This window comes from Schistocerca americana, chromosome X, assembly GCF_021461395.2.
Source record: "Schistocerca americana isolate TAMUIC-IGC-003095 chromosome X, iqSchAmer2.1, whole genome shotgun sequence".
In the NCBI taxonomy this organism is placed as follows: domain Eukaryota; kingdom Metazoa; phylum Arthropoda; class Insecta; order Orthoptera; family Acrididae; genus Schistocerca; species Schistocerca americana.
Genome location: NC_060130.1, coordinates 965,419,483 through 965,438,809, shown reverse-complemented (window position 1 = coordinate 965,438,809; position 19,327 = coordinate 965,419,483). Strand labels below are relative to the sequence as shown.

General features: G+C 36.5%; 1 protein-coding gene across 1 annotated transcript in view; it reads right to left on the bottom strand.

The window, feature by feature from the left end:
* The window catches only part of LOC124555064, a 704,233-nt gene that overhangs the window by 576,264 nt on the left and 108,642 nt on the right, over positions 1 to 19,327 (bottom strand). Inside the window, exons 12-13 of the mRNA XM_047128850.1 lie at positions 4,992 to 5,165; positions 4,767 to 4,876 (exon numbers count right to left, since the gene is read on the bottom strand). Of these exons, the coding sequence (XP_046984806.1) occupies positions 4,767 to 4,876; positions 4,992 to 5,165 (284 nt within the window). The remainder of the gene's footprint in view (positions 1 to 4,766; positions 4,877 to 4,991; positions 5,166 to 19,327) is intronic.

The window sequence follows — 19,327 nt, the reverse complement described above, 5'->3', positions numbered from 1 at the left end:
GCCCACAAACTTCGCTTGCAAGACGGACCGCCTATCTCTTGCCAACCATGCCATCTCAAGCCAGAACTCATGAAAGTGGCTTGCGAACAAATAGACGATCTCTTAACAGCCGGTGTAATCGAGCCATCTGCCAGATGCTGGGTCTCGCCTGTCCACTTTGTCACAAAAAGCGACAGCACCTGGCATATGGTTGGCGACTATACTAAGTTGAACTCTCATACTATCATAGACAAGCACCCAGTTCCTAACGTCGTGGATTTTAACCATGCTCTTGCAGGCGCCAAATATTTTTCGGTAGTGGACTGTAGGAGGGCCTATCATCAAATTCCGATGGCACCAGATGATATTGAAAAGACAGCTGTTACAACACCTTTCGGCCATTTCCAGTACTGGTTCATGCCCTTTGGCATCCGCAACGCTGCACAAACTTGGCATAGATTCATAAACCAGGTGTTGTTTCATCTGGATTTTTGTTTTGTTTACTTGGACGACATTCTTATTTTCAGTCTTACTTTGCAAAAGAACAAGGAACATTTGCAGATTGTTAAAGACACTCTTACCACTGCCGGTGTTGAATTGAATAATAAGAAGCTCCAGTTGCACCAGACTTTGGTAAGATTCTTAGGCTACATCATGTCAGCTAAGGGCCTGACTCCTCAAGAGGGTAAAATCAAACCTGCTTTGGATTTGCCACACCTTCACTCATTTAAAGAGCTGCGCAGATTTGTCGGAACAGTTATCTATTATATGAAGCACTTGCCTGCCGTAGCCAAGGTTCAGGCTCCCCTAACAGACGCCCTTGCCGGTTAAAATACGACCGCCATCCACCCGATCCCCTGGACCCCTGCCATGGAACAAGCTTGTGACAAACTGAAGCACCTACTAGCAAATGCAGTGACTGTTGCCCAACCGCATCCGGATGATACATTTTTTATTACTGCGGATGCCAGTGATACTGCAGTAGGTGCTGTCCACAGCCAAGCCGTCGGAGATACTACCTGTCCTTTGCAGTTCTTTTCTAAGAAGCTCAACGGCGCTCAAAAAAATTACTCAGCCTTTGATAGGGAGCTCTTGGCAGTTTACGAGGCTGTGAAACACTTTCACGCCGAGGTTGAGGGTAGGGACTTCTACATTTTAACCGACCATAAACCCTTGGTGGCTGCTGTAAAAAACCTCCACCTAGACGCTTCCATCATTTGGACTTTATATTGCAATTTACCTCTGACATACGATATATCAAGGGTGCAGATAATGTGGTCGCACTTTTTTTGTCTCGTGTCAGTGCTCTCACAACTCTGATAGACCTCTCTAACTTGCGTCAGCTGCAGTCTGCCGACACGGACACTATGGACCTTATTTCTGATCACAGCTCATCACTCAAAGCTGTGCGATCCACCTTTCCCGGTGTCATAGGCGAGGCTTGGTGTGACAAATCAACTGGTACACTGCGTCCCTTCATACCCAAACCTCTACAGAGACAAGTGTTTGATAAATTACACAACCTAGCTCATCCAGGTGTGAGAGCCTCTACCAGACTTATTTCAGAGCGCTTCGCCTGGTGTGACATGCATCGCGACTGCCAAGCATGGGCCCATGCCTGCATTCTGTGCCAACAAAATAAAGTTTCACGGCACACATCACCTCCACTAGGCAGCTTCAGTTGTGAAGCAGTGGTTTGAATTTTACCTTCAAGATAGAACTCAGGTGGTAGAAATAATCGCAGAGCATTAAAATCAGAAAATCAAGTGGGTCTCAGATGCAAAGAAATTGGAAATAGGTGTCCCACAGGGCAGTGTTCTCGGTCCCTTATTATTCTTGCTTTATATAAATGACATAAAAAATCCTAATATTTCTACCAAATAATGTTGTTCGCAGATGACACTAGCATAATTATAAGTAATGATAAAAAATCATTAACCACCACAGCTGATATAGTCCTGAAATATATTCAACATTGGTTTAATGCTAATGAGTTAACACTTAATCTAAGTAAAACAAATTATATACAGTATGGCAAAGCAACTCAAGATATGGACCTCCAGTTAAAACTAATGGATAAGAAGATAGAGAGTGTATAACCCACAAAGTTTTTGGGCATGCACATTGATCAAAACTTAAGCTGGAAAGACCATCTCAAGTACTTATCCCACAGGCTCAATTCGGCATGTTTTGCATTGAGGATATTATCTAGAGTATGCTGTACAGAATGTACTAGAATAGTGTATTTTGCTTACTTTCAGTCCATCGTGTCTTATGGCATAGTGTTCTGGGGTAAAACTAAATCAAGCTTAACAGATATCTTCAAATTTCAGAAAAGAGCTGTACTAATCATAACACATAACTCTCCAAGAACTCATTGTAGGCCCCTTTTCAAAGAACTGCAGATACTCACAATACCATCACTGTATATTTTTAAAAGCATTCTGTGTACAAGAGCACATATGAAAAATCTATGTACAAATGAGGACTGCCATAACTATAATACTAGAACTCGTAAGAATTTGTATGTAGAAAGGGTAAGGACAACACAAACCCAAAAGCATGTAAGTTATTTTGGAATAAAACTCTACAATTCTCTGCCAGTGTACATGAAGGCAATAACAGATGAAGTAAAATCTAAGACTGAACTTAAAAATTACCTTTTAAGCAAAACTTTCTATGACGTAGATGAGTACTTTGATTGTGTGTAAATTTATTGCCAAAAATTTTAATTTGTATGTCTAAATTTGTACTTTTAAAAAATGCCTTGAAAGTGATATTCTATTATTATGTCTGTAGTACTTGTACTAGTATGATAACTTTTTCGTGACAATTCCTACATCATGTAAATGATATACAGGAAGATAATAAAATGAAATGAAATGAAATGACTCACTCTAAAATCTCGCAATAAATGCAAATAACATTCTCATTTACCCTACTTTTAGTTTGTTCATGTCAATAGGCATTGTTCCATTAAGAAAAGTGTATGTTTGCACTTCTGTAAATACCACACATCAATAGCACTTTCCATTTCTGCAATATATGTGCGTAAGTTTTAGGTGATTCACCCTGTATATCACTGGCTTCAAATGCTATTTGTGACTATTTAGTGCAAAAAGTGGATGTAATTGTATTAATATATTCAAAATAGCTTCTCTCATAAGTATAAATACTGTTTTTATGTTTTTTAAGACAGCTGGCTTGAGATATCAGTGAACAAGAGAGTAATGGTATGAATATTTACTGATGGCCTTTGAGGCACTTGTCTTCAGAGCTGTTTTTGTGTTGAGGTAGCATTTTCCACCTGTGGATGTACCATTCTCATTCTTCTGATGTAAATGATGGTAAATTCAATTCATGGTAACATATCCTATGTTATAAAGTATGAAATCAATATGTGAATCATTTAAAAGCATAGCTACAGTTAGTTTTCTTCCAAATATGTAATCAAATAGGTTGTCGCGAATTATGTTTGTAGTTACATGGAATTGCACTGATTATATTCCACAAAATGCTTCTTATAATAAAGGATGAACATTGCAGTTAATAAATTCTCAAAAATATTACCTGGTGAGATAATATAAATTATTTCTGCTAACAGCACACATGTAGGATCATTACAAAAAATATGCAACATGACAAAAACAATTTAAGCACACATTTGAATGTAACAGGCATGTTGTTTACTTATTTCTTGCTGGTTTCTACAGTTAGAGTGATCATACTGCCATTCATGAATACTTCTTTTAGCTCTATAAGACTGACTTCACAGAGATGGCATAGTTCCAGGACAATTGAAGTTCTGGCTGACGATGCAATGAACTACTGGGAAAAGGTTACAGAAGAGCATGCAGAAGATGTAGAATTTTGAATAAACCTTGATTCACATTACATAGCTATTATTTTTACACTTTCCAACACTACTACAGTAACTGATGGTAGTCCGGATAACACAGTGTCAAATGGACCAATGGGTAAAACATATAATACAGATACTGCAGGTAAGGTAGACTGATTGCATGTGCCTGAAGAAGCATTTAATGAAGCAGGTAGTACATTCTGCCATTTACTTATTCACAGTGGTTTGCAGGGTATAGATGTAAATGTACAGTAGATGCAGAAAGTCATGAAATTGACTCTTATACTGAAGTGATTACAAATGTGAATTTATATGCTGGGTATAAAGTTGGTCATGCATCCTAGTCCTTTCAAAATTATCTTCCTCCTGATGGCATATGTTTACTATCAGAAGCTAACATTGCTAAGTTCTTGGAGATTTTTTTTTTTTTTTTTTTTTTTTTCAAACTGTTGTGACACAGATTTTGTGCTCCTGATTCATTAGTATGAATATATTCCACCCCAAAACTCATGGTGGACTTAGAATTAGATAACAAATTAAGCAGTTTAATTACTATTTCAAAAGAGCACATCCTGACATGTATTTTGCTGTTATGCTGGATACAACATTTTGCCACTTAAAAGTTTAGTGACTTCCTTTTCCAAGAAGGGGAAAAAATAATTGAAAAAAATAAAACAATGTATTCAGTTATGTCTTAAAATTACATTTGTGCTGATACTAAGCTATACTTCGACTTTTTCACATTGAGTAAAAATTGATAGATGTATGCACAGTACAGCCCTACTGTAGCTCATAGAAGCAAGATCTAAATGGAGCTGTGATTTATTTGTAAAAGTATCAACATTTTATCACTCAACAGATAGTTAACAAGATACAGTATTGTGAACACAGATCATGAACAAAATAATTAGTGAGTTACACATACCTCTAAGATGTTAATAGAGTGTCCAAATAAATCAACTGTCAAGTTTAATGATCCTGAGCGTGGAAGGTAAGACCGTGGGGAAAAAATAATATTTCCTTCATAATTTCCACCTAAAATGAGATTTTTACAATTATGTTATAGTTTTCAAAAGAACAGATTACATAACAAATAGCACGATTTACAATAAATTGAGATCTAATCTGCTACATCTCTGACATTACTTACCAACATTATATTCATCAACAAATACTGAGCCCTCGTAGTTATGAGAAAATTTCCTTATATCACTGCTGAACTTCTTCCCTATGTCAGTATCTTGTAGTAAACCTTGAATTTCCACCCTGTTTGGATTAGATGACTTCAATAAATTTTTTAGGTGACTCCATACAAATGACCCCACTGTAAAAAAGTAACCTTATTTTGATACTGTCTAAACAGACAAGAATGTTGTAAAATATTTTATGAAATTTCTTTATATAATAAAAATGCTTTTCTTGTTTACACTTTATGGGGAACTTAAAGTTCTGAACTTGACTTCATTGTCAGCAACCATTTGCAAAGTAAAATTAACAGCAATAGCAGCACTCGGTCACTAAAATAGAGTCTTTTGACCTAGGTTTCGGCACTGCTATGAGTGCCTTCATCAGAAATAAAAGTCCCAAATTGGCACGTCATGTATTAATCTAAAATCAAGCAATAAATTTTTAATCACAAAAAGCTTTCTTTCTTGATTTTTAGTTTGATATGTGACATGCCAATTTGAGTGTTTTATTTCACACTCATAGCAGTGCCGAAAGCTAGGTCAGTAGACTTCTTTTTTGCAACTGACAGCTGCTATTGCTACTAATTTTATTTTAATTTATGGAGAACACTCATTAATTTGATATATTGATTCATTCACACATGCATCATGTTGTATATACTATATTATGAATGACAACCTGTAGGTACGTAGAATGAGGCAAGATGCATATTACCACTGATATCAAAGCCTTGTACCATGTAATGAATTTATTATCAACTACCACTTGTCAAAATTTACACTTTTGTGTTTACATAGGCAATAAATAAAACATGGTAACACTTAGCAGAAAAGCAACTACTTTGGAAAGACTTTGGAAAGAAACCTGCTTCTCCAGTTACACTACTCCAGTACTTCTCAACTGCACTATTATGTTTCTGTTTACATCCTGCAGCTTGTTTTATGTTGGGTCTTTATTGATTATTTTAAAGTTTTGACATAAAATTCATATAGTATGTTGCCAGACAAGTCAATGTGCAATATTTTTTTACTTGTTATCATGAACAGATATACATTTGGAACTGTACATAACCACATACACATTTACAGAACATAAGAAAATTTAAGTAAACTTAATGTCAGCTGTGCCTTCACTCAAGATGGTAGAATTAAGACAAAGTTTGGTCAGCTGTCAAACATGAACCAGGAAGCAAATTAAACAGTCAAGCAATCTGAAAAATAAAATAAAAACATTAATGTTACGTAAACATTTGTATCTGAGTGACATATGATGCATACACACACATGGTGTTGTTGTTGATGATGATGATGTTGATGTTATTGTCTTCAGTCTGAAGACTAGTACCATGCAGTTCTCCATGCTAGTCTGACCTGTGAAAGTCTCTGAATAGCTATTAGAACTACTGCACACTACATCCACTTAAACCTGATTACTGTAGTGAAGCCTTTGTCTTCCTTTACAAATTATATTCATACATCCCATCATTATCAAATCAACTATTACTTTATGCTTCAGTATGTGGCCCATCAACAAACTACTTCTTTTACTCATGTTGTGCCATAAATTTTATTTCTCCCCAATTTGCTTTATCCAATCCAACCATCTAATCTTCACATTCAGATATAACATGACATTTCAGAGGCTACAATTCCCTTCACAATAAGAATGTCAATCAAAACACTTTCAGCCATCTAAATTTCCAGTTTTACTTTATTTTTGGAACCAGTTTCAGCACTGCACTAAGCCATCTACAGGCCTGTATGTAAAGGCAATAATGATAAAAATTTAAGATACATAAATAACAAAAGAGACAGTGTAAAATTTAAGAAATCAAATTATATACAGTGATATTTTGGGTAAACTATGACATAATTACATATATTTTGTTCTGCAACACATTTATGGCTTCTCGTGTCATAACTTTTGCCCTCATAAGAATCTTGTCATAAGTATCTTGATATCCCACCCCTCATAATCATGTTTTTAATATGTGACAAGTGGATCTGATCAATATTGGAGGTTCATTTAACCTGTTGTTTTTCTGGTTGTAGGTCACACATACCTCTGTCATACCATACATAGTGGCTGTATGTCATATAGAGGTATGTGTCTTTCATTGTTCTCATTGAAATGAATGTGTTTCTGATTTATTGTGTATGTATTGCAGTACATGTCTTTAGACTTACTTCATAGTTTATAGTTTGGTATATCACCTAGCCACATCCCTGCCTACCAACAGACTTCTCAATTTCATGATAATGTTTGTTATGACTTTTTCCAAATGATATTTTGATACTTCCTGCTTAGTGGGAATTCATTGTGGTATATTACATTAGCTTTACATTTTAGTTCATTAAAATGTTTTTTTTACATAACTTTATATTCTTGTTTTATTAGTTATTAGTTAGGTAGTTAATGTGGGGGTTGACCTCCAGCAAATGGCTTTATGTTTTATTACTAGATGACAACATATAAATGAATATTTTACCTTTAGATTGCACTCATCAGTATACAACTGTGATTGTTTTGCTTCAGACTATTCACATGTTTTGCCATCAGCATTACATACTGGTTATTTGTGAATATGTGACACCATGGTTATCAATGAATAACATGTAACTGTGACCTCCGATTAGGTGGTTCTGTTTTACTATTATATGACATGTATATATATTGGTCCCCTAGTCTACATTAATATACTGTGCAACTTTTCTCTCTTTTTACTCCTTAATTTATTTGTAACTTTGATGCCACTCCCTGTACAGTTGCTTTTTATTATGTTTTTACCACGTATTACCACTGTATATAATCTGATTTCTTAAATTTTACACTTCCCCATTTGTTATGTATTTCACACTGTTATCATTGTTGTCTTTACACAGGGGACTGAAGATGGTGTAGTATAATGCTGGACCTGGTAGCAAAAATAAAACAAAACTGGAAATTTAGATGGCTGAAGGTATTTTGATTTGACATTTTATAGTCTACTGAACAGCTAAAGTCCTGTAACCATCCAGTATAAGGATGGACTTACAGAGACAATTACCTTCTTCTTTTTACTGTTTATGATACACATTTTGTCTCCATACAAGGCTACATGCCACATAAATACTTTCAGAATAGACTACTTAGGACTTAAATTCCCATTAAATTTTAACAAATTTCTCTTTTTAGAAGAGTATTTCTTGCTATGAAAGTCTGTATTTTATATTCTCTTCACCTCTGACTTAGTCAGTTATTTCATTATCACCATTTAGCTTTTGTTGCAGGAAATGAAGGTACCCATTACCAATAAGTCACGCTAGTAGGAAATTTGGCCCTATTAACTGCTCACCAAAGTCACCTGCAAACATTAACAGAAAATCTCTGTTGATGTTCCTTCTCAATGGTAGTGTGTAGGTTCTCAAAAGCCCAAATGTGCTGTCTTGGGTAAAGCAAGCATCATCTATAAATACATGCACATGGAACTGTGGATCATTCCCACATTGCACTGGCAGTAGGCAACCCTATCTGGAAAGTTGGATGTGGCTGGAGTTTGCACACTTTGAGAAGAAGAAATCTATATCACAGACACTTTTTGACTTTAGTAAGGCATTTGACTGCACTCCCCATAAGATGCTCCTAAACAAGGTCAGTAAATATGGTGTTGGAGCACTGTTCTGGCAACCCTCTAATCTTATTTTGAAAACAGAAGGCAGATTGTATCAGTACGAAGTGCACTATCATGTGAATACAAGTTGGAATATGGTGTGCCAAAGGGATCAGTAATGGGCTCCCTCCTGTTCCTAGCGCTTGTAAATGATTTAAACTCTCATGGACAGTACATGCAATTTGCAGATGATGCAACCCTGTACTCGAAAGGAATTGGTGCCAGCAAGACTCAAGAAGAAGTAGATACTTTGTTTGATGCTACAACAGAATGGGTTGTTACAAACAAAATTTAAAAAAAATGAATAAGAAATAAAAAAAAAGGATTCCTAAAAAGCGCAGGAACTGTGAAGTTTCTGGGGTTCATGCACATATATGTGACAAAGTGTCATGGGTCATACACCTGCTGAGGAAACTGAAGCATGTGATAACTGAGCAGTATCTGCTGATGGTATATTATTCACTGTTCCACAGCCATTTCAGCTATGGCCTAATACTATGGTGTCACAATACAGTCTGCAAGAGAATTTTGCTACTAAAAAAAAAAAAAAAAAAAAAAAAAAAAAAAAAAAAAAAAAAAAAAAAAAAAAACCAATGAGGATCATAACATCAAGCAGGAAACTGGACCACTGCAAACCCCTCTTCACATGTCTAGGAGTGATAACAATTTTCAGTCAGTATGTCTTCACCTGTCTCATGTACAGGGTGACAATTATTGACTATACGAAATAAAATTATTATAACTTCTGAACAGTTTGTGTTAGGATGTTCAAACTACAGTGTTGGCCAAGGATCATGATAGGAATTAGTATGCACTGTATGGTTTGGTTTAGTGACAAATTCCACTTTCATTTGGATGGGTTTGCCAGTAAGCAAAATTGGCACATTTGGGAGACTGAGAATCTGCGTTTCATGATTGAGAAGTCTCGTCACCCTCAACAGGTGACTGCATGGTGTGCAACGTCTACTCACAGAATAACTGCTGCAATATTCCTCAATGACACGGTGACTACTGAATGGTACGTGAAGGTTTTGGATGATGATTTCATCCCCATTATCCAAAGTGACACTGATTTCAACAAGATGTGGTTCATGGAAGATGGAGTGTGACCCCATCAAAGCAGGAGAGTGTTTTATGTCATGTAGGTGCACTTTTGGGGCCACATTCTGGCTCTGAGGTACCCAAAGGCCTCTGGCATAGGCCTTCATTGGCCAAAATATTCTCCGGATCTGAACACATGCAACTCCTTTTTGTGGTGCTATATTAAAGACAAAGTGTACAGCAATAATCCCAAAACCATTGCTGAGCTGAAAACGGCCGTTCAGGTGGTCATACACAGCACTGATGTTTCAACACTTCAGAACGCCTTGCAGAATTTTGCTATTTGTCTGTGCCACTTCATTTCCAATGATGACAGGCATATTGAACATATCATAACATAAATCCAAATATCTGAAGTGACGTTTATATGTTGAATAAAGTGTGTGCATGCTGTAGTTTGTAACTAATTTTCATTTTTTCCATATAGTTCAATAATTTTCACTCTTTACCTGAAATAAAATCGTGAAACATTCACCAACAGGAGTGACATCCACAATTCTAACACATGTGGTATGAAGATACAGACATCCCAAGCTGTTGACTATGATATGGGACAGTCTTCCAGCAGTAGCTATTAAAATATTCAAGCACCTAAACACTAAAATACAGTTTTTGGACTTGGTGAAATTTGGAAGAATGATATCACAAAATCTATGCCAAAAACCACTGTACAGTTTAAATGAGTTCTTTAACAGTGGAACAGCAAACTGGACTCCCTAAACAACGCACTGCCATATGAAATGAAGTGAACATCTACTTGTAAAAAATTTCTGACTCTATATGTCATTAAGTATTATGCTATACTTATGCAAATTTGTTCTGTGTTGTATGCACACTCACGCTAATTTTTTTCTGTGTTATACAAGGGGGGAACCAAAAAGAAGCAAAAAAAAATTGTTTTAAAGCTATATATTTTCAAATGGTTAACAAAACAATCTTATCCTCTTCAAAATACTCTCCATTACAACTAAAATTTGTCCCACCTGTACTTCCACTGTTTGAAACATCTTCAGAAATGGCTGACAACTTCTCCATTGCTTTTTTTCTCGACTTCTTCAGTGTTGTTAAATCGGTGTCATTTCATGCTCTTTGTCATGGGTGGCAATAAGAAAAAGTTGCACGGAGCTGGGTGAGGTGAGTGAGGTACATGGGGCAGTGGAACCATGCCATCTTTAGCCAAAAACTGTTTAACAGAGATGGCTGTATGTGCAGGTGCATTGTCATGGTGGAAAAATCAGTCTCCTGTCTGCCACAAATCAGGCCTTTTTTACGAACACTGTCGTGCAATCCTCTTAAAACTTCCAAATAAAAGATTTTATTGATTGTCTGACCTGGGGGAACAAACTCTGAATGAACTATTCCCTTGACATCAAAAAGCAAATCAGCATTGTTTTGATGTTTGATTTGACTTGATGACATTTTTTTGTACTGTCATGATTATGTCTTCCATTGGCTTGCCTGTTTCTTTATTTCTGGGTCACAACCATAGCACCATGACTAATCACCAGTAATGGCCTTTAACAGAAAATCTGGATCAATTTCAAACTGTTGTTTCAAAGCATAAAATGTTTCAACCTGACACTGCTTTTGATTGTCAGTCAAAACTCAACGAACAAACTTGACAGCAACCATTTTCATTCCCAAATCTTCCACTAAAATTCACTGAACCAGGGTCCAAGATAACCCACTAATCTCCGACAGTTCATTGATTGTCCATCGACAGTCTGTGAGTACAAACTCTAGAATTTTTTCAATATATTCGTCAATTTTGGCAGCTGATGGATGTCCAGAATGAGGTTTGACAGAAATCGACATGTCACCATTTTTAAACTGAGCAGACCACTTGTACACTTCAATTTTTCCCATAGCATCATCTAGGCAAGATGTTTTCAGCATTAAAACATTTCCAGTGGCATTTTTGCCGTGTAGAATACAAAGTTTCACAGGTGCACATTGTTGAATTAAATTTGCCATCACAAAAAATGAAGCAAGTACAAAACAGTGTTAGCAAAAACAATCAAACAGAATGAACCAGGTCAACAACACAGGCAGCACTGAAATTCCAATGAGATGCGCTATACATGCCTAGAGTCAGAAAAGAGTACTACACCAGCTCCACCCGTGGCAATATTATTCTGACTTTTTTTGGGTACCTCTCATAATGCTTGTGTAATCTTAACCTTGTAATTCTGATGCAGTCCATCCAGTCTTGACTGATGAAGAAATAGCTAAATGATAATGATATGCATACAACTGCCCCTCATGTAATATCTGATATACTGTGGAGAGCAAAAAGCATTCTGCTGGAGCAATCCTTCTAACACTTGTGCCAGGTATTGCACCATGTCTTGCAATACTTGCCCCTCCATTCATGGTGTCAACACTCTTCTTGGGGCACCTGCATGTTGGATGGTGGGTTTAAATAAAGCACTCTCATGCAGGCATTAATGGGACTTCACGAACACTGCTGTATGGCTGTCTTCTCTGAGGATACACTTCATGATACATTCATACTGCCTCCCATGCATTGTCATTAGTACTCCAAAACATGAAGTTGATGTCAGTCATTTCTTCTTTTGAACATGTGTGGGGAGCCATGGCAACTGCTTCACGTGCTAGAAGTTCACTGTTCACGATAGAAAATGGTACCTGGAAAATAAGTCTGCATTTATGCTGCAGCCTTGGCATTTGTGTATCACAGGAACTACCCAAAAGTTGAGCTGTGACTGCTTGCTCTGGATCACTCTACACTTCACAGCAATGAACTTAACATACTCAATCAACAGACAGGAATTTGCTGGCATTGAAGCTGCACCTTAAATGTAGCCTTGTGCATATGTCGTATCGGAGATTAATAGAGTCAAACATCTGCTACACATGGTACTTCCATTTCATATAAATATGACAATGCTTGTTTGGTTTATTACTTTGACTGTACAATTTTTACATATGCTTATTCGACATGATTAGGAAATTGTGTATATTCTGGTCTGAAGATAGTCATTACTGAGTGAAATGAATCAACTGCAATAAAAATTTTGTATCTATGACTGAGACTACTCCCTTTCATATAACAACAAACTGTTAATCCAGATATTTCTATGAATTGGCTACTTTCTGCATTTTGGGAAGTGCATAGTTTTACCTTTCTGGGCATTTAGAGCAAGTTGTCAATCTTTGAACCACTTTGAAATCTTATCAATATCTGACTAAATATTTTCACAGCTTTTTTTCACACAGTACTTCATTACAGATAATTGCATTATCTGCTAAAAAGTCTGAGGTTACTATTAACATGGGCTGTTAGCTCATTAATTCAAATGGACTTGACACAGTGGTAACACCAGTTCCCATCAGATCACTGAATTTAAGTGCGATAAGGTTTGGTAAACACTTGGATGGCTGACTGTCTAGGTCTGCCAAGCACTATTGCCACATCTTGACTGATATGAGAAGTATGGACTCCAGTCATGGAAGCTGTCAACAGTCAGGAGAGTGGTGTGCGGACCACATTCCCCTCCATATCCGTATCCAGTGACACCTGTAGGCTGAGGATGACACACTGGTTAGTCAGTACCATTGGGCCTTCAAGGCTTGTTTGTATGGAGTTTATTTTGTTTGTCAGATTGTTAATACACAACATGAACAGCAAGGGTCCTCCAAACACATTTTCCAGTGGCAAGTCTTTAATAAGTTTAATATCTGTCAATGATTATTCATTAAAGATAATATGCAGCATACTCCCTACCAATAAGCCCTCAATCCAGTCATACGTTTCACTTGATACACCACAGGTTGGTAATTTTGATAATAAACATTGGTGTGATAGTGAGTCAAATGCTTTTTGGAAGTCGAGATCTACTGCGCCTATCTGACTGACTTTATCTATGGCTTTCAGAATTTCATATGAGAGAAGCACTAGTTGGGTTGCACATAGCCATTGTCATTGGAACCCATGCTAGTTGGAGGTAGGAGTTCACTCAGTTCTAAATACCATATGTAAGCTTTGAGGATGTTCCAAGATTCTACATCAGATGGATGTCACAGATATTATATGGTAGTTTTGTGGATCACTTCTTCTGTCCTAGGATATGTATGCTATTTTGTGGTTAAAAGAGTGAGTAACTCAGTCACAAATTCTGTATACAGTCTGATAGGGGATTCAATGGGGCCACTGGGCTTTATTGTTTTAGCAATTTCAACTTTGTCTCAATGCCATTCACACTAATGTCTATTTTACTTATCCTTGCAGTGGTGCAAGAATTAAAGTGGGATTTTCTTTTGCAAAGAAACATTTGAAGATATAGTTTGACATGTCTGCTTTTTCAGTTTCAGTTTTTGCCATACATGAGTATCCTGAGAATAACTTTCATGCCCCTAACATCCTTCATGTGTAATCAGAATTCCTTTGGGTTTTGTGAGAGATCATCCCATAATATTCTGTAACAACAGTCATTAAAGGTTTCACAAATTATCCCTTTGACAATCAAAGTTTAAAAGGAGCCTGAAAGACATACTAGTGGCCAATTCCTTCAACTCCATTGACGAATTTTTTAATAGAAACAAATGATGTACTGTACATATTCATACTATTACTATTGTTATTTCAGCTTTAAAAAAAAAAAATGTTCCACACCCACAAGGATCTCCTCAGCATGGATCTATGGAACGAGAAACTAATCTAATCTAATCTAAAAGATGTTTCATTCAGTGTCTGTCCATATATATGCCTATTCTTTGTTTCACACCTATTATGTGGTAGTCTCTGTTTCTTTAGAAATTTCTTTCTGATAGTGCAAAATTCATTTTTAAAAATGACAGCTACTAGTTTCACCAGTATCTACTGTCACAATAAAAGTGTAATTAAACGTTTCTAAATTGTATTTAACTAACACATTTCATACTGTTTTCTAGTTAGATAGACATGATCTAAGCCAAAATTTTCCAAGTTATAAACTTGTAAAAACCTGACCAAACATGCCTGATAAAGTAAATTCTCTAAAAGCAAAGGGATTACAAATTCATTCTTCTAAATCAATACAAAAACAACAACCACTGCAGATAAGACCTTTGTGTCATTTTTCGTTTATACACAGCCAATCTCACATCCTCAACAAATTTAAAACATTCTTTAAACTTAATTATTCTTTTGAAACTGACCATGAGTGAGAAATGTGGGAGCTGTTATAGGGTAGTGAGTAGAGGGATTTGTTGCCAATCTTTGAGGAAATATTTCCAAGGGGTGGGGGGAGTATTCAGTAGGAACATTTTGATTGGGGAATAGGAAAGGAAACAAGGAAGGAAACTCTTAAGGATCAAGGGAGATAGGGGGGAGGAGGGTGTTTGGGAACTGGCAGCTGGTAGAAGGATAGGAAGAAAGAGAATGTGATCTGACAGTTTATCATCAACACCAAAAACAGGTATCTACCACTGCCAGAGTTAAGTGGAGAAGAGCCTCAGGTAGAACAAGGAGCAGGAAATGTGCAGCACACTTCAACCAAGGCCAAGAAGCCTAGGAATGTACAAAGTGTTAAGAAGAAGAAAGTGCTGCTGCTAGGTAGTAGTCATGGGCGAAGTGTAGGCCCTTAGTTACAGGCAAGTTTAGAGGCAGCATACCAGGCCAACAGTATCTTCAAGCCAAATGCAGGGCTAAGTCATGTGGTAGAGGAGCTAGGGTTGTTATGTAAGGACTTTACAAAAGAGGACCATGTGGTGATAGTGGGTGAGGTGGGAAACGGTTTGGACAGGGATGGGGCATATGACATAGGTGGTGACCTGGAAAAGATAGCTTCCCTGATTCATGGCACAAACATACACTTTGTTGAGTTGTTCTGGTGTCATGATTGACCACACCTTGATGGAGCTGTGAGGTGAATTAATGTAGGGTTAGGGATGGCTCTGAGGACAGCCAACTTTGCTCATGTTTCTCTGATGCCTGTCGGGACTATCAACAGATGGGGTTTCACTAGGTATGGCCTACACCTAAACAGGACTGGGAAGGGAAGACTAGTACAGCTGATTCATGAAAGTATAGGGGGTGGATCTCAGGCCACACATGGTCAAATACCTGTTGTCACAGGTAGGAAAAGTAGGTCTTTCTTAGGATAAGTCCAGACAACAGGTTTACCTGTCAAAAGAGTATCTCCAGCAGTTTAAAAAATACTGAAATAATTTCGCACAAGACAGATTTGAACACTTCTAATATCACACATACCAGATGTCACAAAGAAAAACAAACCATTGGATAGAGTAACATGGGGTGTTTCACAGACTTAACAATCCTCCATCAAAACACGCGATCAATAAAAAATAAAATGCAACTATTAGAAGTTGACCTCCAATCTTTGAGCTGCATAGTAGTTTGTATTACTGAGCATTGGTGTAGAGACACAGAAATCCAACTTGTAGTATTATAATTGTATGAAAAAGCAAACTCTTACTGCAGAACCACTTCAAGGGGTGCAGGATCATGCATTTATATCAGAAAAGGAACACAGTTCAAATCAAGACATGACCTCAGTACCGTAAGTGAAGACAAACACTTTGAAATATCTGCTATTGAATTAACAGGGATTTATATCACCAAGAAATTAATCATTTTGTGCATGTATAGATCTCCCAGTGATAGTGTGGACACTTTTTTTTATACATTAACAGAAGTTGCAGATAAAGTCTCAAGTATAAAGGTCAACATAATTCTGTGTGGGGACATTAACATCAACACTAATATCATAAATGAATCCAGCAACACCTTCATAAACATCCTTCAAAGTTTTGGCACGTCCCTATTGGTCAATAGTGCAACAAGGGTTACTAAAATGACTGCATCAGTAATTGACCATGCGGCCACAAATACGGACAGGGAAAAATGTGATGTAGCTGTAAAAGGTCTCTGACTATCAGACCATCTCTGTCAAATAACAACAATAAAATCAGGCATCAAATCATTCCCTAAACTACAAACCTATAAACAACATCAATCAGAAATCAAAATAAAAAAATATTTTTCAAAAGAGCTAGAGAAACAAAGTTGGGATGCAGTGTATAAGGAAACCAATGTGATAATGAAATTCTCTAAATTTTCCTCATTGTTTAAATTGAACTTTGAAAAGGCATTTCCAATGGTATGCATGTCTGTATCAACATCTCACAAAAACAGATGGATAACAGCAGGTATTAGAAAGTCCTGCACACCTCAGTTGCACGAAAAAGATTCACAATGATCCAGAATTCTTAAATTTCTATAATAGATACAAAAGGATCTATAGGAAGGTGCTGATTGCTGCAAAAAAGTCATTTAATGACAAAATAATATATAATGCACAGAATAAAAGCAAAGCAGTCTGTGATGTTATAAAAAAGGACAGGAAGAGGCAGACAAATGCAGAATAACATACTGCTAAGAGAGGGAGATAAGGTAATAAATGATCCACAACCCTTAGCAAACTATGTAAATGAGCATTTTTCAAGTATTGCAGAGAAGTTACAGCAAAAATTCCCCAAAACAAATATAACACCTGTAAATAATGTTGTACTAAATACAATGATGTTACTTCCAACCATAGAGAATGAAGTCAATAAAACTGTTCAAAAACTAAAAAATAAGAAGTCAGTAGGCTTAGATGAAGTACCAATGTGTGTACTGAAGTCGGCCGGGGTGGCCGAGCGGTTCTAGGTGCTACAGTCTGGAACTGCGTGAAAACTACGGTCACAGGTTCGAATCCTGCCTCGGGCATGGATGTGAGTGATGTCCTTAGGTTAGTTAGGTTTAAGTAGTTCTACGTTCTAGGGGACTGATGGCCTCAGAAGTTAAGTCCCATAGTGCTCAGAGCCATCTGAACCATTTTTTTCTGTACTGAAACACAGGGATTATACAAGGCCCATTAACAAATATAATAAATGAATCCTTCACATCAGGGACATTTCCAGGGCAGTTAAAACAGGCAAGAGTTGTATCTTTGCTTAAGAAAGATAATGCAGAAGACATAGAAATTTACTGGCCCATTTCCCTGCTGCCGGCATTCTCAAAAATAATAGAAGCAATTATATATGACGGATTAATGAATTACCTGAATAAATACAATCTCTTAAGAGAATCACAGTTTGGTTTCTGAAGTGTGAAAGATATTGAGTCAGCCTTAGTGGAATTCACAAAAATTGTACTTGATGCTCTTGATAAAGATGAGTGTGTCACAGGTATATTTTTGGATCTTTCTAAGGTGTCTGATACAGTCGACCACAAGATTGTATTAAATAAATTAGAAGCATTGGGAATGAGGGGGGTAGCTAATGACTGGTTTCGATCATACCTAGCAGATAGGGTACAAAGAGTATAGATAACACATACTTCAAATAGATCTAAACATTTTAGTAAAACACTTATCAGAACCAAAATACATTAATATAGGGGTTCCACAAGGTACCATATTAGGACCAATACTATTCCTGATATACATCAATGACTTTCCCAGTAGTGTTACTCAAGGTGAAGAAATTCTCTTTGCTGATGACAGCAAGATTATAGTCACTGAGAAAACAAGAGAACTCCTTGCCAAGAAAGCAAATGAAACTCTCAAGGAAGTTTATGATTGGCCAATAAGCAATAAAGTGACATTGAACATAATAAAAACTAATGCCATGAATTTCAGTTTGAAGAGGAAAAATGACAATGTTAAATTAAATGTAGATGGCACCTCTATTGACTGTGTAACAAATGCAAAATTTCTAAGAAGGAATATTGATTCTCAGTTGAAGTGGTGTGAACACACAAAGGTACTTGCAAACAGAATGTCATCAGCATGTTATGCCCTTAGAATCCTATCATCAGTGTGTAACATGTAGTGTCTTTTAGTTACATATTAATCATATGTACACTCAATTGTTAGCTATGTCATTCTTTTTTGGGGAACAAATGCACAAAGTATGAACACAATTTTCAAACTCCAGAAAAGAGACATAAGAATAATATCCAAAAATACTAGCCGAGCTCATTGTAAAGATCTGTTCAAAACACAGGGGACTTTAACTGCTCCATGTGAGTACATTTACCAGTCATTGCACGCATCAAAAATAAAATTGGTAATTACTGCACAAACAGCTCTGTCCATGGCCATGCAACAAGAGATAGACTCAACTTACACTTACCATGAAAAAATAAAAATATAACTCAAAACAGCATTTTCTACCAAGGAATAAAACTGTAGAATAAATTACCAAAAGAGATTAAAGAAATTGCAAAAATACACTTATTTAAAAGACAGCTAAAAAGTACCTATTATGCAATACATTTTATACATTGAAGGATTACTTAGATAAAACAGAGTAGGGGTTTGACAAAAAATGTTATACAAATAAATAATAGTAATAATAAGAAGAATTATTATAAAACACCCAACATTCCACATAACACCTTCACTTTATGTTTTTTTCCTTCTTTTTTCCTTTTGAGAAATGCTTACTCCCAAGCTATGCATAGCACAAATCTCTTCCTCTTTCTGAGCTCAACATCTCACTCATTATGGAGGGATGCTGACTCAGTTTTTCAGAAT